The sequence below is a fragment of the Salmo salar genome, chromosome 02, assembly GCF_965601325.2.
Source record: "Salmo salar chromosome 02, fSalSal1, whole genome shotgun sequence".
In the NCBI taxonomy this organism is placed as follows: domain Eukaryota; kingdom Metazoa; phylum Chordata; class Actinopteri; order Salmoniformes; family Salmonidae; genus Salmo; species Salmo salar.
Genome location: NC_138292.1, coordinates 73,055,458 through 73,078,145, shown reverse-complemented (window position 1 = coordinate 73,078,145; position 22,688 = coordinate 73,055,458). Strand labels below are relative to the sequence as shown.

General features: G+C 47.2%; 1 protein-coding gene across 1 annotated transcript in view; it reads right to left on the bottom strand.

Moving 5' to 3' along the window:
* LOC106593098 (transmembrane channel-like protein 6) overlaps window positions 1–21,073 on the bottom strand; it is a 59,610-nt gene extending 38,537 nt beyond the window's left edge. Inside the window, 6 exon segments of the mRNA XM_082966753.1 lie at window positions 1,040–1,148; window positions 1,299–1,469; window positions 2,267–2,437; window positions 4,916–5,031; window positions 6,616–6,816; window positions 20,863–21,073. Of these exon segments, the coding sequence (XP_082822879.1) occupies window positions 1,040–1,148; window positions 1,299–1,469; window positions 2,267–2,437; window positions 4,916–5,031; window positions 6,616–6,671 (623 nt within the window). The 5' untranslated portion in view covers window positions 6,672–6,816; window positions 20,863–21,073.
* Window positions 21,074–22,688: the final 1,615 nt, after the last annotated feature.

Genomic DNA, 22,688 nt, shown 5'->3' with positions numbered 1-22,688 from the left:
AAGAGAGAGAGAGAGATGGACAGCAGGATAGAGGGATGGAGAAAGAGAGAGAGAGATGGACAGCAGGATAGAGGGATGGAGAAAGAGAGAGAGAGAGATGGACAGCAGGATAGAGGGATGGAGAAAGAGAGAGAGAGAGATGGACAGCAGGATAGAGGGATGGAGAAAGAGAGAGAGAGATGGACAGCAGGATAGAGGGATGGAGAAAGAGAGAGAGAGAGATGGACAGCAGGATAGAGGGATGGAGAAAGAGAGAGAGAGAGATGGACAGCAGGATAGAGGGATGGAAAAGAGAGAGAGAGATGGACAGCAGGATAGAGGGATGGAGAAAGAGAGAGAGAGACAGCAGGATAGAGGGATGGAGAAAGAGAGAGAGATGGACAGCAGGATAGAGGGATGGAGAAAGAGAGAGAGAGAGATGGACAGCAGGATAGAGGGATGGAGAAAGAGAGAGATGGACAGCAGGATAGAGGGATGGAGAAAGAGAGAGAGAGAGAGATGGACAGCAGGACAGAGGGATGGAGAAAGAGAGAGAGAGAGAGATGGACAGCAGGACAGAGGGATGGAGAAAGAGAGAGAGAGAGAGAGATGGACAGCAAGATAGAGGGATGGAGAAAGATAGAGAGAGAGATGGACAGCAGGATAGAGGGATGGAGAAAGAGAGAGAGAGAGATGGACAGCAGGATAGAGGGATGGAGAAAGAGAGAGAGAGAGATGGATAGCAGGATAGAGGGATGGAGAAAGAGAGAGAGAGAGATGGACAGCAGGATAGAGGGATGGAGAAAGAGAGAGAGAGATGGACAGCAGGATAGAGGGATGGAGAAAGAGAGAGAGAGATGGACAGCAGGATAGAGGGATGGAGAAAGAGAGAGAGAGAGATGGACAGCAGGATAGAGGGATGGAGAAAGAGAGAGAGATGGACAGCAGGATAGAGGGATGGAGAAAGAGAGAGAGAGAGATGGACAGCAGGATAGAGGGATGGAGAAAGAGAGAGAGAGATGGACAGCAGGATAGAGGGATGGTAGAAGATTATAGATACCTTAGCTCACTCTTCTCTGCCACAGAGAGAGGCATGGCTCGCAGCATCCTGACCCGGTCACTCAGAGAGAGGTTCTGAAGGTTGTTGACCAAGTGGTCACGCTTACGCCCTGCAGCGCGCACGCAAAGACAACACACACACACACAGAGACGGACACACACACACACACACATTAGTTATGCGTAGGTTATGACATCACTACAACAACAAAAATGTTGGTATTTCAGTGCGTGTGTAACGTTTAAGTGAGTGACCTCACCCTCCTCATCCACGCCCTCGGTCTCCATGGAGTCTGACTCCATGCCGTAACCACGGATACTGGGCCGTGCGGAGCGGGAAAAGTCTTTTATGGAAGGCCTGCTCTGTCTGCGTCTTCTCAACTTCATGGTCCTGTTATAGTACTGAGAGATGATAGCACCTCGACTACGACCTAGAGAGAGGACAGGAAGTTAACAGGGTCTAGTACTGAGAGATGATAGCACCTCCACTACGACCTAGAGAGAGGACAGGAAGTTAACAGGGTCTAGTACTGAGAGATGATAGCACCTCCACTACGACCTAGAGAGAGGACAGGAAGTTAACGGGGTCTAGTACTGAGAGATGATAGCACCTCCACTACGACCTAGAGAGAGGACAGGAAGTTAACAGGGTCTAGTACTGAGAGATGATAGCACCTCCACTACGACCTAGAGAGAGGACAGGAAGTTAACAGGGTCTAGTACTGAGAGATGATAGCACCTCCACTACGACCTAGAGAGAGGACAGGAAGTTAACAGGGTCTAGTACTGAGAGATGATAGCACCTCCACTACGACCTAGAGAGAGGACAGGAAGTTAACAGGGGGGCGAGGGGAGGTGTGTAGATAAACTATGTCTTGTAGAGGGACAGAAGTCTAGTTTGTGCCATGGTGTTTTTAGAGCCTCTGTGTCAGATACAGTATCTGTTGATGTGTTGATAGTGGCTGGCTGGCTGGCTGGCAGGCTGGCTGGCTGGCTGGCTGGCTGGCAGGCGGCTGGCTGGCGGCGCGGGCACCTGCTACGAGGAACTAACAGTCACATGACAATGGCAGAAATAGTTTAGACTTCTGAAACTACCTCGCTCTCTCTCTCATGAAGCGTGAACAGAAGAAATACTAGTTAGGTGTACATACAACCATCTTAAGACGGTAATAAGAGTGTCGTAGAGGTGTCATAAGTATGTCATAAGGGTGTCATAGGGGTGACTTACCGATGGTGCGGCTGGGCATAGAGGAGAGGACTTTGAGGGTGGCGGAGGACCAGCGTTCCTCTATAAGGGGGTCTAACTGTCTCCCCTCTTCCTCATCCTCCCCCTCCTCACCCCTCCACTGGTTCCCACGCCATATCTCCCGACCAGGGCTGGACAGGTAGGCTACACTGTCTGGAGGAAGGAGTATGACGTTTACGTCTGTATACACACACACACACACACACACACACACACACACACACACACACACACACACACACACACACACACACACACACACACACACACACACAGACACACACACACACACACACTGTTTCTCTCTTATACACAGTCACACACACACACACTAACACACACACTGTTTCTCTCTTATACACAGTCACACACAGTCACACACACACTAGAGGTCGACCGATTAATCGGAATGGCCGATTAATTAGGGACGATTTCAAGTTTTGATAACAATCGGTAATCGGTATTTTTGGCCACCGATTTGCAATTTAAAAAAAAAATTGTATTATTATTATTATTATTATTATTTATTTATTATTCTTTTTTTTACACCTTTTTTTAACTAGGCAAGTCAGATTAAGAACACATTCTTATTTTCAATGACGGCCTAGGAACGGGGGTTAACTGCATTGTTCAGGGGGGATTCGTTTTTGCAACCTTCCGGTTACTAGTCCAAAGCTCTAACCACCTGCCTTACATTGCACTCCACGAGGAGCCTGCATGGCAGGCTGACTACCTGTTACGCGAGGGCAGCAAGAAGCCAAGGTAAGTTGCAAGCTAGCATTGAACTTATCTTATAAAAAACTATCAATCTTAACATAATCACTAGTTAACTACACATGGTTGATGATATTACTAGTTTATCTAATGTGTCCTGCGTTGCATATAATCGATGCAGTGCCTGTTAATTTCTCATTGAATCACAGCCTACTTCGACAAACGGGTGTTGATTTAACAAGCACATTTGCAAAAAAAGCACTGTCGTTGCACCAATGTACCTAACCATAAACATCAATGCCTTTCTTTAAAACCAATACACAAGTATATATTTTTAAACCTGCATATTTAGTTAATATTGCCTGCTAACATGAAATTGTGTCACTTCTCTTGCGTTCATTGCACGCAGTCAGGGTATATGCAACAGTTTGGGCCGCCTAGCTCGTTGAGAACTAATTTGCCAGAATTTTACGTAATTATGACTTAACATTGAAGGTTGTGCAATGTAACAGGAATATTTAGACTTAGGGATGCCACCCGTTAGATAAAATACGGAACGGTTCCCTATTTCACTGAAAGAAAAAACTTTTGTTTTCGAGATGATAGTTTCCGGATTCGACCATATTAATGACCTAAGGCTTGTATTTCTGTGTGTTATTATGTTATAATTAAGTCTATGATTTGATATTTGATAGAGCAGTCTGACTGAGCGATGGTAGGCAGCAGCAGGCTCGTAAGCATTCATTCAAACAGCACTTTCGTGCGTTTTGCCAGCAGCTCTTCGCTGTGCTTCAAGCTGTTTATGACTTCAAGCCAGGTGGGTATCATTTGTGGAACGTTCCAACAGGAATCTATTCCAAAAACTTCGTAAATAACAAGGTTTCCAAAAAACAACGCATACAAAGTTGTATAGCGGCAGAATAAGATACCGGGTAGGGAGTGGTCTATTTCATTGCGTTTTTCACTCATCACGTTTATTCCGAAAAATGTCTGTCCTCACTCTGGTTGCCTATGGACAAACATTAAGAATAAGCTACGTGGTGAGTCGATGCCTATTCAGCAGCTAGTTAGCTAGGTTTGTATGCGTTGCTACTTTGTATGCGTTGTTGGTTGGCAACCTTTAACTTTACGTTTTTTGGAACAGATTCCTGTTGAAACGTTCCACAAATTATACCCACCCCTTCAAGCCTGTCAACTCCCAAGATTAGGCTGGTGTAACCGATGTGAAATGGCTAGCTAGTTAGCCGGGTGCATGCTAATAGCGTTTCAGACGTCACTCGCTCTGAGACTTGGAGTAGTTTTTTCCCTTCCTCTGCATGGGTAACGCTGCTTCGAGGGTGGCTGTTGTCGATGTGTTCCTGGTTTGAGCCCAGGTAGGAGCGAGGAGAGGGACGGAAGCTATACTGTTACACTGGCAATACTAAAGTGCCTTTAAGAACATCCAATAGTCAAAGGTATATGAAATACAAATCGTATAGAGAGAAATAGTGCTATAATTCCTATAAAAACTACAACCTAAAACATCTTACCTGGGAATATTGAAAACTCATGTTAAAAGGAACCACCAGCTTTCATATGTTCTCATGTTCTGAGCAAGGAACTTAAACGTTAGCTTTCTTACATGGCACATATTGTACTTTTACGTTCTTCTCCAACACTTTGTTTTGCATTATTTAAACCAAATTGAACATGTTTCATTATTTATTTGAGGTTAAATTGATTTATTATATTAAGTTAAAATAAGTGTTCATTCAGTATTGTTGTAATTGTCATTATTACAAAAAAATATAAATATTTAAAAATCGGCCTGTTAATCGGCATATTTTGTCCTCCAATAATCGGTATCGGAAAATCATAATCGGTCGACCTCTAACACACACACAGTTGTTCTCTTATACACAGTCACACACACACTACCTCTTTCCTCCTCGTCCAGTTCTCTCTGTAGTTCCTGCAGCTCGAAGGCTTCCTGTCTCTGATCCTCTATCAGCTGGTTAAAGGAGTCATGAACCCCCTCTTCATCCACTGGGCTCCTGTGACAGACAGACAGACAGACAGACAGACAGACAGACAGACAGACAGACAGACAGACAGACAGACAGACAGACAGACAGACAGACAGACAGACAGACAGACAGACAGACAGACAGACAGACAGACAGACAGACAGACAGACAGACAAAGAATTAGAAAACAAACCCAATAAACTCTCATATCTACTGGGTGAAATACCACAGTGTGCCATCACAGCAGCAAGATGTGTGACCTGTTGCCACAAGAAAAGGGCAACCAGTGAAGAACAAACACCATTGTAAATACAACCCATATTTATGTTTATTTATTTTCCCTTTTGTACTTTAACTATTTGCACATCGTTACAACACTGTATATAGATATAACATGGCATTTAAAAGAGAGAGGGGGTACTTCAGTGGGTCGGACACACACACACACACACACACACACACACACACACACACACACACACACACACCAGTGTTCAGAAAAACAGCTACGGTGTAAACACTCCTCACCACTAGGATTCAGCCATCTTGACAAGTCCTGACAACTCTTCATGTCACATATTTCATCACCTTTAACACCACATTAGAAAGGAACCACAATCACAAGCCTTTTGTTCCCCAGGGACCCTGCAGCTGAACACCACAGGAAGTGACTCACTCAGTAGATTCTCCTCAGTAAATACAACACACACACGCACACGCACCACAAAGGAACAAAGACTAGTCAAACAGTCCAACAAACACAGTCTGTTCTGTGGGAACAATGGGTCTGGCTGGATACTGGTACTGTGTAGAATTGGGCCTCAAAGAGTTGCCTCAAAGAACATCAAACAGACAGTTACCTCTGTCATTGTCTTATTTTAACCCTCTCTTCAGTTTACCTGAACATCAACACATCAGAGACAGATTTATGCTTATTTCTTTTCCCTTTTGTACATTAACCATTTGCACATCGTTACAACACTGTATATATACCTAATATGACATTTGTAATGTCTTTATTCTTTTGGAACTTCTTTATGTTAAATGTTTACTGTTAATTTTTATTGTTTATTTCACTTTTGTATATTATTTGCCTCACTTGGTTTGGCATTGTTAACATATGTTTCCCATGCCAATAAAGCCCCTTGAATTGAATTGACAGAGAGAGAGAGACAGACAGAGAGAGAGAGACAGAGAGAGAAAGAGAGAGACAGAGAGAGACAGACACATTGCGAAGCCAATAGCACATCAAACAGAGAGTGATACCCCTCCTCTCTCTCCACGCTCAACACAGATAACAGACTGGAACACAAACTGACGTTTCTTACTGAAGGAACTCTCCATAGGAGAGAGAAGTAGATCGATACAAGTTTGTTCTTGAAGAGGAGGATGAAGAAGGGCAGAGGACAGAGAGGAAATGTGGAAGGAGGTCGAGGAGGAAGAATGTTGTTGCTGTGGTCCAGTGGAGGCTGCTGGGGGGGAATGGAATGGAGACAATGGAATGGCATCAACCACATGCGTTTTGATACCATTCCATTCAATCCATTCCAGCCATTATTATGAGTTGTCCTCCCTCACCAGCCTCCACTGATATAGTCTGATTATACTCACTCCAGGCCAGCCTCCATGTGTTGAGCAGTCAGGTCAAAGTTGACATTGTGAGCCATCTCTCTCCTCTCCTGTCTGTCTTGTTCTCTTTATCCGTCTGTCTGTCATCCATGAATCTCTGTCCACCAATCACAGAGAAGGGTCAAACCCTTGTCCGCTTAGTCCCGCCTCTCCACTCTCCTAGCATAGTGTTGTAAAAACTACCTGAGAGACAGAGAGATAGAGAGATAGAGAGAGAGAGAGAGAGAGAGAGAGAGAGAGAGAGAGGGGAATGTTAGGAATCATAAAGTGTGGTGAATGAAGGTCTCTCCTCTCCTTCGTGGTTCAGCTTGTCTTCTAGTAGCACACACACACACACACACACACACACACACACACACACACACACACACACACACACACACACACACACACACACACACACACACACACACACACACACACACACACACCGTTAAAGCAGTTCTTTATCATATCAACAAAACATAGCAACAGCAGTTGGTGTGTGTGTGTTTCACCAGTGAAGTGTTTGAATACAGTACTAGGCCTACATCATACCAGGCCTATACACCAGGGATGAATTATATATCATGAACATATCGGAATCGGACGATATTAGCTAAAAATGCCAACATCGGTATCGGCCCGATGTCTAGTTAAACGCTGATGTGCAACACCGATGTCAAAGCTGACGTGCTTACCTATATAACGTAGGTACATGACGTAATGACGCCATGGAAAATTTGGCGCTACACGTGCAATACAGCATTCCTAACCTAGCCCACAATGTCTGCTGTGTGGATCGAGCAGGATAGCAGGATAGCAGGATATCGGTATCGGACAAAAATGTAATGTCGGTGCATCACTACTATACACCAAGCATCCTGATTATGTGATGAATAGGACGGCCACTGTCATCCACTCAGACTGGAATAAACATCCTGATTATGTGATGAATAGGACGGCCACTGTCATCCACTCAGACTGGAATGAATATCCTGATTATGTGATGAATAGGACAGCCATTGTAGGAGTTCAGGTTTGTTTAATCCTAAAATCTGTGTTGAGCTGTTTAGTCCCAACTCAGCAGACACTTCCTGTCCTGTTGCTATGAAACACATGTAAGCCCATGTAGCGTAATTACAAACATCATGCTTATTACAACCTGGTGGTGTGTGTGTGTGTGTGTGTGTGTGTGTGTGTGTGTGTGTGTGGTGTGTGTGTGTGTGTGTGGGGGGGGGGGGGGGGGGGGGGGGGGGCCTAGCGTTTAGAGTTCAAGACAACTGGTTCCAGATTTTCCATACTGGGCTAATGAACTAAAGACTAAAGCTTCCCAGAGTTGTAAAGCTCAGAGCGAACAACACAGGACAAGGAAGTGATCAGAGAAGAGCAGTAAAGTATAGGATTATGACCCTGGCTGAGAATACAGAACCCCACGGCGATTTGAACCAACATTCAAGGCCATAATGAAGGCGACAACATTCTCTGTTTGTTGTAATGGATATTGCAGTAACACAAGCAGGACACAGTCCCTCCACATTGGAACAAAATAAATCTTTGTTTTGTGTGACGATGTAGGCTAATTTTGTAGATGCTGCCATATCGTAGCCACCAGCCAGAGATGCTGCCATATCGTAGCCACCAGCCAGAGATGCTGCCATATCGTAGCCACCAGCCAGAGATGCTGTCATATCGTAGCCGCCAGCCAGAGATGCTGTCATATCGTAGCCACCAGCCAGAGATGCTGTCATATCGTAGCCGCCAGCCAGAGATGCTGTCATATCGTAGCCGCCAGCCAGAGATGCTGCCATATCGTAGCCACCAGCCAGAGATGCTGTCATATCGTAGCCGCCAGCCAGAGATGCTGCCATATCGTAGCCACCAGCCAGAGATGCTGTCATATCGTAGCCGCCAGCCAGAGATGCTGTCATATCGTAGCCACCAGCCAGAGATGCTGTCATATCGTAGCCGCCAGCCAGAGATGCTGTCATATCGTAGCCACCAGCCAGAGATGCTGCCATATCGTAGCCGCCAGCCAGAGATGCTGTCATATCGTAGCCACCAGCCAGAGATGCTGCCATATCGTAGCCGCCAGCCAGAGATGCTGCCATATCGTAGCCACCAGCCAGAGATGCTGTCATATCATAGCCACCAGCCAGAGATGCTGTCATATCGTAGCCACCAGCCAGAATTGCTGCCATATCGTAGCCACCAGCCAGAGATGCTGCCATATCGTAGCCGCCAGCCAGAGATGCTGTCATATCGTAGCCACCAGCCAGAGATGCTGTCATATCGTAGCCACCAGCCAGAGATGCTGTCATATCGTAGCCACCAGCCAGAGATGCTGAAAAAAGAACAGTACTACTTTGACCACCTGCCTGCCTCCTGCTTAGACAATGTTTGCAATGATGATTAAAACAACAACATTCCATCACTAATCAGACTGTGTTGCTTGTGTTTGATATGCTGTCTAGATCGCTACATGTAACTCCCCTTGAGTTATGGGACAGAAAACTAACTGAGTTTGTACCAACATGTTGATCATGTCTATTGTGACAACATGTAAATAGCTGCATCTAGCCTAACACCCCTGCTGGGACAGGGACAGTCTGCTGGGACAGGGACAGTCTGCTGGGACAGGGACAGTCTGCTGGGACAGGGACAGTCTGCTGGGACAGGGACAGTCTGCTGGGACAGGGACAGTCTGCTGGGACAGGGACAGTCTACTGGGACAGGGGCGGTCTGCTGGGACAGGGACAGTCTACTGGGACAGGGACAGTCTGCTGGGACAGAGACAGTCTACTGGGACAGGGACAGTCTACTGGGACAGGGAATGTAGTAAGAACGACCATGTCGTTTGTGTACAACGTTAAGGTTTCTAGGCTTCACCAGACAAAGGCATTTATCGCCGATCAAGGAGGGGGAAGCTGCAGCGGAGCTCTGAGCAGAAGCTACGTAGGCAGGGGAGTGAGCTGCAGCTACGTAGGCAGGGGAGTGGGCTGCAGCTACATAGGCAGGGGAGTGGGCTGCAGCTACGTAGGCAGGGGAGTGGGCTGCAGCTACGTAGGCAGGGGAGTGGGCTGCAGCTACGTAGGCAGGGGAGTGGGCTGCAGCTACGTAGGCAGGGGAGTGGGCTGCAGCTACGTAGGCAGGGGAGTGGGCTTGATGTCCTTGATTTTGAAAGAAAAGCACATTTTTTGTCCATTAAAATAACATCAAATTGATCAGAAATACAGTGTAGACATTCTGCTCAGAGCTCCGCTGCAGCTTCCCCCTCCTTGATCCGCGATGAACACCGTTGTCTGGTGTAGCCTAGAAACCTTAACGTTGTACACAAAGGACATGGTCGTTCCTACTGTCCACTACACTAAGAGACCGTTGTCCACTACACTAAGAGACCGTTGTCCACTACACTACACTAAGAGACCGTTGTCCACTACACTACACTAAGAGACCGTTGTCCACTACACTAAGAGACCGTTGTCCACTACACTAAGAGACCGTTGTCCACTACACTAAGAGACCGTTGTCCACTACACTACACTAAGAGACCGTTGTCCACTACACTAAGAGACCGTTGTCCACTACACTACACTAAGAGACCGTTGTCCACTACCCTAAGAGACCGTTGTCCACTACACTACACTAAGAGACCGTTGTCCACTACACTAAGAGACCGTTGTCCACTACACTACACTAAGAGACCGTTGTCCACTACACTAAGAGACCGTTGTCCACTACACTAAGAGACCGTTGTCCACTACACTAAGAGACCGTTGTCCACTACCCTAAGAGACCGTTGTCCACTACACTACACCAAGAGACAGTTGTCCACTACCCTAAGAGACCGTTGTCCACTACACTAAGAGACCGTTGTCCACTACCCTAAGAGACCGTTGTCCACTACACTACACTAAGAGACCGTTGTCCACTACACTAAGAGACCGTTGTCCACTACACTACACTAAGAGACCGTTGTCCACTACACTAAGAGACCGTTGTCCACTACACTAAGAGACCGTTGTCCACTACACTAAGAGACCGTTGTCCACTACACCTAAGAGACCGTTGTCCACTACACTAAGAGACGTTGTCCACTACACTAAGAGACCGTTGTCCACTACACTACACTAAGAGACCGTTGTCCACTACACTAAGAGACCGTTGTCCACTACACTAAGAGACCGTTGTCCACTACACTAAGAGACCGTTGTCCACTACACTACACTAAGAGACCGTTGTCCACTACACTAAGAGACCGTTGTCCACTACACTACACTAAGAGACCGTTGTCCACTACACTACACCTAAGAGACCGTTGTCCACTACACTAAGAGACCGTTGTCCACTACACTCCAAGAGACCGTTGTCCACTACACTACACTAAGAGACCGTTGTCCACTACACTACACTAAGAGACCGTTGTCCACTACACTAAGAGACCGTTGTCCACTACACTAAGAGACCGTTGTCCACTACACTAAGAGACCGTTGTCCACTACCTACTAAGAGACCGTTGTCCACTACACTACCCTAAGAGACCGTTGTCCACTACACTACCTAAGAGACCGTTGTCCACTACACTAAGAGACCGTTGTCCACTACACTAAGAGACCGTTGTCCACTACACTACACTAAGAGACCGTTGTCCACTACACTAAGAGACCGTTGTCCACTACACTACACTAAGAGACCGTTGTCCACTACACTAAGAGACCGTTGTCCACTACACTACACTAAGAGACCGTTGTCCACTACACTAAGAGACCGTTGTCCACTACACTAAGAGACCGTTGTCCACTACACTACACCAAGAGACCGTTGTCCACTACCCTAAGAGACCGTTGTCCACTACACTACACCAAGAGACAGTTGTCCACTACCCTAAGAGACCGTTGTCCACTACACTACACTAAGAGACCGTTGTCCACTACCCTAAGAGACCGTTGTCCACTACACTACACTAAGAGACCGTTGTCCACTACACTAAGAGACCGTTGTCCACTACACTACACTAAGAGACCGTTGTCCACTACACTAAGAGACCGTTGTCCACTACACTACACCAAGAGACAGTTGTCCACTACACCAAGAGACCATTGTCCACTACACTAAGAGACCATTGTCCACTACACTACACTAAGAGACAGTTGTCCATTACACTAAGAGACCGTTGTCCACTACACTACACTAAGAGACCGTTGTCCACTACACTACACCAAGAGACAGTTGTCCACTACACTATGCTAAGAGACCGTTGTCCACTACACTACACTAAGAGACCGTTGTCCACTACACTAAGAGACGTTGTCCACTACCCTAAGAGACCGTTGTCCACTACACTACACTAAGAGACCGTTGTCCACTACACTACACTAAGAGACCGTTGTCCACTACACTAAGAGACCGTTGTCCACTACACTAAGAGACCGTTGTCCACTACACTAAGAGACCGTTGTCCACTACACTACACTAAGAGACCGTTGTCCACTACCCTAAGAGACCGTTGTCCACTACACTACCCTAAGAGACCGTTGTCCACTACACTAAGAGACCGTTGTCCACTACACTACCCTAAGAGACCGTTGTCCACTACCCTAAGAGACCGTTGTCCACTACACTAAGAGACCGTTGTCCACTACACTAAGAGACCGTTGTCCACTACCCTAAGAGACCGTTGTCCACTACACTACACTAAGAGACCGTTGTCCACTACACTACACTAAGAGACCGTTGTCCACTACACTACACTAAGAGACCGTTGTCCACTACACTAAGAGACCGTTGTCCACTACACTAAGAGACCGTTGTCCACTACACTAAGAGACCGTTGTCCACTACACTACACTAAGAGACCGTTGTCCACTACACTACACTAAGAGACTGTTGTCCACTACACTAAGAGACCGTTGTCCACTACACTACACTAAGAGACCGTTGTCCACTACACTAAGAGACCGGTGTCCACTACACTAAGAGACCGTTGTCCACTACACTAAGAGACCGTTGTCCACTACACTAAGAGACCGTTGTCCACTACACTAAGAGACCGTTGTCCACTACACTAAGAGACCGTTGTCCACTACCCTAAGAGACCGTTGTCCACTACACTACACCAAGAGACAGTTGTCCACTACCCTAAGAGACCGTTGTCCACTACACTACACTAAGAGACCGTTGTCCACTACCCTAAGAGACCGTTGTCCACTACACTACACTAAGAGACCGTTGTCCACTACACTAAGAGACCGTTGTCCACTACACTACACTAAGAGACCGTTGTCCACTACACTAAGAGACCGTTGTCCACTACACTACACCAAGAGACAGTTGTCCACTACACCAAGAGACCATTGTCCACTACACTAAGAGACCATTGTCCACTACACTACACTAAGAGACAGTTGTCCATTACACTAAGAGACCGTTGTCCACTACACTACACTAAGAGACCGTTGTCCACTACACTACACCAAGAGACAGTTGTCCACTACACTATGCTAAGAGACCGTTGTCCACTACACTACACTAAGAGACCGTTGTCCACTACACTACACTAAGAGACCGTTGTCCACTACACTACCCTAAGAGACCGTTGTCCACTACACTACACTAAGAGACCGTTGTCCACTACACTACACTAAGAGACCGTTGTCCACTACACTAAGAGACCGTTGTCCACTACACTAAGAGACCGTTGTCCACTACACTAAGAGACCGTTGTCCACTCCACTACACTAAGAGACCGTTGTCCACTACACTAAGAGACCGTTGTCCACTACACTAAGAGACCGTTGTCCACTACACTAAGAGACCGTTGTCCACTACACTAAGAGACCGTTGTCCACTACACTAAGAGACCACTGTCCACTACACTAACAGACCGCTGTCCACTACACTATGCTAAGAGACCGTTGTCCACTACACTATGCTAAGAGACCGTTGTCCACTACACTACGCTAAGAGACCGTTGTCCACTACACTACACTAAGAGACCGTTGTCCACTACACTAAGAGACCGTTGTCCACTACACTACACTAAGAGACCGTTGTCCACTACACTACACTAAGAGACCGTTGTCCACTACACTACCACTAAGAGACCGTTGTCCACTACACTAAGAGACCGTTGTCCACTACACTACACTAAGAGACCGTTGTCCACTACACTAAGAGACGTTGTCCACTACCTAAGAGACCGTTGTCCACTACACTACCGGACTACACTAAGAGACCGTTGTCCACTACACTACACTAAGAGACCGTTGTCCACTACACTAAGAGACCGTTGTCCACTACACTACACTAAGAGACCGTTGTCCACTACACTAAGAGACCGTTGTCCACTACACTAAGAGACCGTTGTCCACTACACTAAGAGACCGCTGTCCACTACACTAAGAGACCGTTGTCCACTACACTACACTAAGAGACCGTTGTCCACTACACTACACTAAGAGACCGTTGTCCACTACACTATGCTACAGAGACCGTTGTCCACTACACTAAGAGACCGTTGTCCACTACCCTAAGAGACCGTTGTCCACTACACTACACTAAGAGACCGTTGTCCACTACACTAACGAGACCGTTGTCCACTACACTACACTAAGAGACCGTTGTCCACTAACACTACACTAACGAGACCGTTGTCCACTACACTAAGAGACCGTTGTCCACTACACTACACTAAGAGACCGTTGTCCACTACACTAAGAGACCGTTGTCCACTACACTACACCAAGAGACCGTTGTCCACTACACTAAGAGACCGTTGTCCACTACACTAAGAGACCGTTGTCCACTACACTACACTAAGAGACCGTTGTCCACTACACTAAGAGACCGTTGTCCACTACACTACACTAAGAGACCGTTGTCCACTACACTAAGAGACCGTTGTCCACTACACTAAGAGACCGCTGTCCACTACACTAAGAGACCGTTGTCCACTACACTAAGAGACCGTTGTCCACTACACTAAGAGACCGTTGTCCACTACACTTACAGACCGCTGTCCACTACACGACCATGGTGCTTGCCTACCAAGAAGAGACTGTTGTTTGGTTAGTGATGTTTCTGTAGTGCTCATGGATTGTTCCACCTAGCTATCAGAAGATGAATATACTAACTAAGTCACTCTGGATAATTAGTGAAATGTAAAATGTTTGGTTAGTGATGTTTCTGTAGTACTCATGGGATTGCAGAGTTTTGCTAAACAAACGGCCTCTGGATTGATGGTATAATGACATCATTCTGCCAGGTCGTCAGTCTACTTTCTAGTTAACATTTAAATGAGAAGGTTTTTGGGAAAGCCTTTCCTTCTCTATCAGAAGAAGGTTATCATTAGCATCATCGCTAACGGCCACACAAAATGTAGAGATACGCACGCACGCACGCGCACACCCCCATCTCACACACCCCCATCCCACACACACACACACCCCCACCCCACACACCCCCACACACACACCCCCACCCCACATACACACACACCCCACACACACACCCCACACACACACACCCCCATCCCACACATACCCCCCCCACACACACACACACACACAGGGGCATTTCCGTACCGTTTCAGAAAGTTGCAGGAAAATAGGAATCACTGATGTATTTTGTTCATGTCTTATGATAAACTTTGTCAAATTAAGACATTTTCTCATAAGTTCAATACATTTAGTTGATTTCCTACTAAATTCAATAACATTTACAATATTGTGGAACTCCGTTTTAATGTCTAGATTCCTTGATTCCGTCCGCAACGCTGATTTTATAGAGCCCCAAGTGACTTGGGTGGAGTTCCATGGTTCTTTTCCTGGCAGACAACTTCTCCGTGATGACCTCATCAGAGCCAGACATGATTGCACTGTGGAAGTGAATGGATTCAACATGTTCATTCTACACATCCTGTCTAGCTTCTCACTAGTCTATTCTCTCTCCTCTCACTCCTTATATCTCTATCATAGATATTCTCTCTTTCTCTCCTACAGACCTATTCTCTCTCAGTCCTCTCTCTCTCTCAGTCCTCTCTCTCTCTCAGTCCTCTCTCTCTCTCAGTCCCTCTCTCTCTCTCAGTCCTCTCTCTCTCTCAGTCCCTCTCTCTCTCTCTCTCTCTCTCTCAGTCCTCTCTCTCTCAGTCCTCTCTCTCTCTTTCGCTCTCTCTCAGTCCTCTCTCTCTCTGTCCTCTCTCTCTCTCTCGCTCTCTCTCAGTCCTCTCTCTCTCTCAGTCCTCTCAGTCCTCTCTCTCTCTCAGTCCTCTCTCTCTCTCTCGCTCTCTCTCAGTCCTCTCTCTCTCTCAGTCCCTCTCTCTCAGTCCTCTCTCTCTCTCAGTCCCTCTCTCTCTCTCTCTCTCTCAGTCCTCTCTCTCTCAGTCCTCTCTCTCTCTTTCGCTCTCTCTCAGTCCTCTCTCTCTCTCAGTCCTCTCTCTCTCTCTCGCTCTCTCTCAGTCCTCTCTCTCTCTCAGTCCCTCTCTCTCTAACTTGCGCTCTTTCTTTGAGCTTTTCTCTCCAAATCTCTATTGTCTTGGCTGTGCTTTTGAGTCCGTTCAAATCCATAACCTACGTATTTCCATATTTTCTCACAGCCTCCCCCCTCTTGAGTGTCTCTCTCCACATTCTCTCCACATTCTCTCCACATTCTCTCCCTCTCAAACTCCATTATCTCCAACTCTGTCAATGCTCCAAGTCTCCAATCACTGACTGTCTTTCTGCACCTCTGTCCTCCCTCCTTCTGTCCTCCCTCACTCTCCTAGGGCATATTGTCAGACTGCTGGTCTTATCACCCTATATAGTGCACTCCTTTTGACCAGCGCCCGATATCCCTTTTCTCTGTGTGTGTGTTTGTGTGTCCCTGTCAACCACCCCTGAACATTGTCTGCCTCCAGGTCAAAGTTTGTCTGTAGTACAGCCAAACAAAGCCAGTCAGCTGGCCTGGGCCTGTCAGTGAAAACACTGAGTGATGAGAAACACATTTACTGCACTGTTTAACACAACGGCAGATTAACATGGCGATTCAGCCTACTTACACAACACTAATATACTTACACAATATTTTAGAAATGTTAAAGTTACTGTGGAGGACAAACAGTATGTAAACGTAAAACTATAAAGGGCCAGGGCAGGGTTCCCCACCTGGCGGCCCGCAGGCCGGCGGTTTTATTTGGACCCCCAAGTAAAATAAAAACGTATATATATATATATATATATATATATATATATATTATTTTTTTTTTATTTTTTTTTCACATGTTCATTGTTGGACATAAAAGACAGTAAATACACCAGGAAATAACCTCCAAGTGATTTTAATTGAAGAAATGTGTTCCCATGTATTCCCACGCATAAGACAGAGACGTGATCGTATACAAATACAAGCAAGGTTTGAAATGGTTATGTGTTAGTCAAACACATCTGTTTGGGCTTCTTGCGGTCAATTTGCAGTCTACAAATTATTTGCAATTATGTTCCGGCTGGAGCAGGGGGAGGGAGGAGGAGGGGGAGGGAGGAGTAGGGGGAGGGAGGAGTAGGGGGAGGGAGGAGTAGGGGGAGTGAGGAGTAGGGGGAGGGGGAGGGAGGAGCAGGGGGAGGGAGGAGTAGGGGGAGGGAGGAGCAGGGGGAGGGAGGAGCAGGGGGAGGGAGGAGGGGGGGAGAGGGGAGCAGAGGGTGTAAGGGGGTCAAAAGAGGGGGTGGGAGGAGGAGGGGGAGAGGGGAGCAGAGGGGGAGGGAGGAGGAGGGGGAGAGGGGAAGAGGGGGAGAGGGGAGCAGAGGGTGTAAGGGGGTCAAAAGAGGGGGTGGGAGGAGGAGGGGGAGAGGGGAGCAGAGGGGGAGGGAGGAGGAGGGGGAGAGGGGAGCAGAGGGTGTAAGGGGGTCAAAAGAGGGGGTGGGGAGGAGGAGGGGGAGAGGGGAGCAGAGGGTGTAAGGGGGTCAAAAGAGGGGGTGGGAGGAGGAGGGGGAGAGGGGAGGAGGGGCAGAGGGGAGCAGAGGGTGTAAGGGGGTCAGAGGGTGTAAGGGGGTCAGAGGGTGTAAGGGGGTCAGAGGGTGTAAGGGGGGGGAGGGTGTAAGGGGGTCAGAGGGTGTAAGGGGAGCAGAGGGTGTAAGGGGGTCAGAGGGTGTAAGGGGGTCAGAGGGTGTAAGGGGGAGCAGAGGGTGTAAGGGGGTCAGAGGGTGTAAGGGGGTCAGAGGGTATAAGGGGAGCAGAGGGTGTAAGGGGGTCAGAGGGTGTAAGGGGGTCAGAGGGTGTAAGGGGGTCAGAGGGTGTAAGGGGAGCAGAGGGTGTAAGAGGAGCAGAGGGTGTAAGGGGGTCAGAGGGTGTAAGGGTGAGCAGAGGGGTGTAAGAGGAGCAGAGGGTGTAAGGGGGTCAGAGGGTGTAAGGGGAGCAGAGGGTGTAAGGGGGTCAGAGGGGTGTAAGGGGGTCAAAAGAGGACGTGGGACTGACAGGGTAGAAGGGAATATTTCATCAGTCTGGCAGTTAACAGCTGACTGATAATCAGTTCACACAACGTAAAACTAACAGAGGAGAGAGAGAGAGAGAGAGCGAGAGAGCGAGAGAGAGAGACAACCAAAGAGAGAGAGAGAGAGACACACAACCACAGAGAGAGAGAGACAACCAAAGAGAGAGAGAGAGAGAACCAACGAGAGAGAGAGAGAGAGAGACAGAGAGAGACAAAGAGAGAGACAAAGAGAGAGACAAAGAGAAAGAGAGGAGGCACATACGAGAGAGAGACAAAGAGAGACAAGAGAGAGACAAAGAGAGAGACAAAGAGAAAGAGAGAAAGAGGCACAGAGCGAGAGAGACAGAGAGAGAGACAAAGAGAGAGACAAAGAGAAAGAGAGAAAGAGGCACATAGAGAGAGAGACAAAGAGAGACAAAGAGAGAGACAAAGAGAGAGACAAAGAGAAAGAGAGAAAGAGGCACAGAGAGAGAGAGACAGAGAGAGAGACAAGAGAGAGACAAAGAGAAAGAGGCACAGAGAGAGAGAGACAGAGAGATACACACACAGAGAGAGGAAACAGAATCAGCACACAGAACAGAAAAACTCTAAGGACTGCTGTATCAGAAGCACATAACTAGAATCATAGTTCTATAGGCAGGAGCAAGGCCCTCTTGTTATTCAGTGCATTGTGTTGTCACTCAGTTGAGGGAACGGACAGGAAAATTAAAACAACAGAGAGGCATCCCAGATCACTATGTGAATGGAACAAAGAACAAAGAATAGAGGAGAGCATAGGCCTAATGCGAGAAGATGGAAAGGAAGTAAAAGGTAGAGGAGAAAGTGGAAACATGGAAGTAATTACACAGACACAGCACTGTAATTACACTGCCCCGTTGTGCTAAAGTTCTCCCCGTGTTGTCACGGCAACGGAACAGACCAGTATTCTGCAGTCAACTGTCACTAGGCCAAGACAACTAAACTTGGGGTGGGTCCCGGGGTGGATGAAGGCCCACAAACCATACAAGTATAGTCTTACAGAGGGTAAAGACCTGCATAGATACAGTTCCTACTGACTTCTCTCTGTGGAAGTTTCCCATCTTGGGTCAGTTTAGCATTGTCCCCACTAATGGTTAAGGTTAGGATTGGGGGAGGGAACGCTGATCCTGGATCTGTACTTAGGGGAAACTTCACCCCAGAGCATTGAATTCACTGTGGAAGTAGGAGTAAGATGAACTGATGTTGGCCCTGGACACAATGGACTGGTTTCTCCGACACAGATCAAGCTTACTCCTGGACTAAAACGCATGTTATAACACAAAGCTAACGTTATAACACAAAGCTATCCCCAGTATGCAGACAAACAAGGTGTGTGTGTCTCTTCTTTCTGTGCTATGTGCTCTTTTACATTGGAAGAAATATATACAATGAGTGGTAGGGTCTTGAGACTAGGGCTTTGAGACAAAAGCGTCACATTTTTGTTGTGTTGAAGGCAGCTGTTAGGCTATAAAGGGGGTAAAAGTTCAAGTGGGTGTAGGCTACATTTGGCCCCATTATAGTTGACCTATAAAAACAAACGATCAATTTTGAAACATCGGTCATACTAGCGCGTTTGCAACGTTTTTCTGCAAGCCCTGCAATTCACTGACTGATTCTGCAACCAGCAGCAAAATCCTACCCCCAAGGCAGTCGACATGAATGACAGGCACTGCCTGTTAACGTCGCCCGATAGGATTCTCTTTCCGCTGGTTTTAGTTAGTTCACAACGAAACTAGCCCACCTAGTTAGACCTCAAAGCATCGTAAACAACCCACAATTGTTGCAATGTTGTTTTTGTTATTAATGGCGCTTTGCCTTTCCTTTTTGGTCGGTTTATTCTTAACCTGTCAGTCAATCAAACGTATCAGGCTGAACAGTTAAAATATATAGGAAGCTACAGCGGACAAACTGTTTCTCGAGATTTGTTGCCCGTGTGCAAATAAATGGAAAGGAAAACGACAAGACAATCTGAACAAAAGCAACAGTCAGCCATACGGTCGGTTCACTCACCCCCTTCGTAACTTGCGAAAGCCGTTCAAGCTTGGACCTGCAGTGCGGCGCAGTAGATCAGTCTCTCTCTCTACGGTTACAAAACACATCGGCATGTTGAACAGCGGCAACGAACCATTGTCGCCTCTCGGGGTGACGATATCATTATCCTCGCGCATTGAAACGTTGTAACGGGCAATAGGTAGACTTTCACGGAGAAACAGTTTACCGGCTGTCTCAACGTGTGGTTTATATTTCAGTTGAAGAAAAACCGCCGCTGTGTGTTTATCATTTTATGTTGGAACCCCAATGTTCCCCCTCAAATAAAGTTTTCCACCGAATGGAACATTCCTATTCATTGCTCGATATCCTTCTTCCAACGTTTGTTTTCACGCGTTATATAATTCCATAGACAGCTGTGTCACTTCATTTCCTTGATAAGAAAAGTTGGTGAAGTTTTTTATACCTTATCCTTCATAAAACATTTCAACAAACGTATAGGCTAGCCTTCTTATGCTACTTTAGGCTAAACGTCTCCAATACAGGTGGCCTGAACATTTGTGAATTCATCAATTTTGCCAAGTCAAGTAGCCTACTCCATTGACAGAGCCTAGTCTGGTCAAGGTGTGAGAGATTGTCTAGGTGTGTTGTATTCACAACTTCTATTACACAATATGTTCCCTGGTCTGTTCTAGCCTAAAGGTAGCCAGCCTATCAATGAAACATACAAACGGAAGAATGGTGATCTGAGAGGTGAAAGAAGGAAACAAAGAGGCTGAAATTACCTGTGTGCTGTTGATCAGGTGATTTTTCTGTATCCTATTTCTTGGATTGAAAGTTACAATAAGGAGCTCTCTCTATCTGTCTCTGACAACCTGGCCACACCTAATGTACATATTAACTCGCCTCGAGAACCTCTGGGTAATGTAGTTTTTGATGAATGACTGAAAGAAGAAGCATATTTCCAAAACTACAACCTCTCTTTCTACCTCTCCGTTCTCCTGTCTCTACCTCTCCATTCCCCTGTCTCTACCTCTCCATTCCCCTCTCTCTACCTCTCCATTCCCCTGTCTCTACCTCTCCATTCCACTGTCTCTACCTCTCCATTCCACTGTCTCTACCTCTCCATTCCCCTGTCTATACCTCTCCATTCCCCTGTCTCTACCTCTCCATTCCCCTGTCTCTACCTCTCCATTCCCCTGTCTCTACCTCTCCATTCCCCTGTCTCTACCTCTCCATTCCCCTGTCTCTACCTCTCCATTCCCCTGTCTCTACCTCTCCATTCCCCTGTCTCTACCTCTCCATTCCCCTGTCTCTACCTCTCCATTCCCCTGTCTCTACCTCTCCATTCCCCTGTCTCTACCTCTCCATTCCCCTGTTTCTACCTCTCCATTCCCCTGTCTCTACCTCTCCATTCCCCTGTCTATACCTCTCCATTCCCCTGTCTCTACCTCTCCATTTGCCTGTCTCTACCTCTCAATTTGCCTGTCTCTACCTCTCCATTCCCCTGTCTATACCTCTCCATTCCCCTGTCTCTACCTCTCCATTCCCCTGTCTCTACCTCTTCATTCCCCTGTCTATACCTCTCCATTCCCCTGTCTATACCTCTCCATTCCCCTGTCTCTTCCTCTCCATTCCCCAGTTTCTACCTCGCCATTCCCCTGTCTCTACCTCTCCATTCCCCTGTCTCTACCTCTCCATTCCCCTGTCTCTACCTCTCCATTTCTCTGTCTCTGTCTCTATCTCTCCATTCCCCTGTTCTACCTCTCCATTCCCCTGTTTCTACCTCTCCATTCCCCTGTTCTATCTCTCCATTCCCCTGTTCTACCTCTCCATTCCCCTGTCTCTACCTCTCCATTCCCCTGTCTCTACCTCTTCATTCCCCTGTCTCTACCTCTCCATTCCCCTGTCTCTACCTCTCCATTCCCATGCCTCTACCTCTCCATTCCCCTGTTTCTACCTCTCCATTCCCCTGACTCTACCGCTCCATTCCACTGTCTCTACCTCTCCATTCCCCTGTCTCTACCTCTCCATTCCCCTGTTCTACCTCTCCATTCCACTGACTCTACCTCTCCATTCCCCTGTCTCTACCTCTCCATTCCCTTGTCTCTACCTCTCCATTCCCCTGTCTCTACCTCTCCATTCCCCTGTTCTACCTCTCCATTCCCCTGTCTCTACCTCTCCATTCCCCTGTCTCTACCTCTCCATTCCCCTCTCTCTACCTCTCCATTCCCCTCTCTCTACCTCTCCATTCCCCTGTCTCTACCTCTCCATTCCACTGTCTCTACCTCTCCATTCCCCTGTCTCTACCTCTCCATTCCCCTGTCTCTACCTCTCCATTCCCCTGTCTCTACCTCTCCATTCCCCTGTTTCTACCTCTCCATTCCCCTGTTTCTACCTCTCCATTCCCCTGTCTCTACCTCTCCATTCCCCTGTCTCTACCTCTCCATTCCCCTGTCTCTACCTCTCCATTCCCCGGTCTCTACCTCTTCATTCCCCTGTCTATACCTCTCCATTCCCCTGTCTCTACCTCTCCATTCCCCTGTCTCTACCTCTCCATTCCCCGGTCTCTACCTCTTCATTCCCCTGTCTATACCTCTCCATTCCCCTG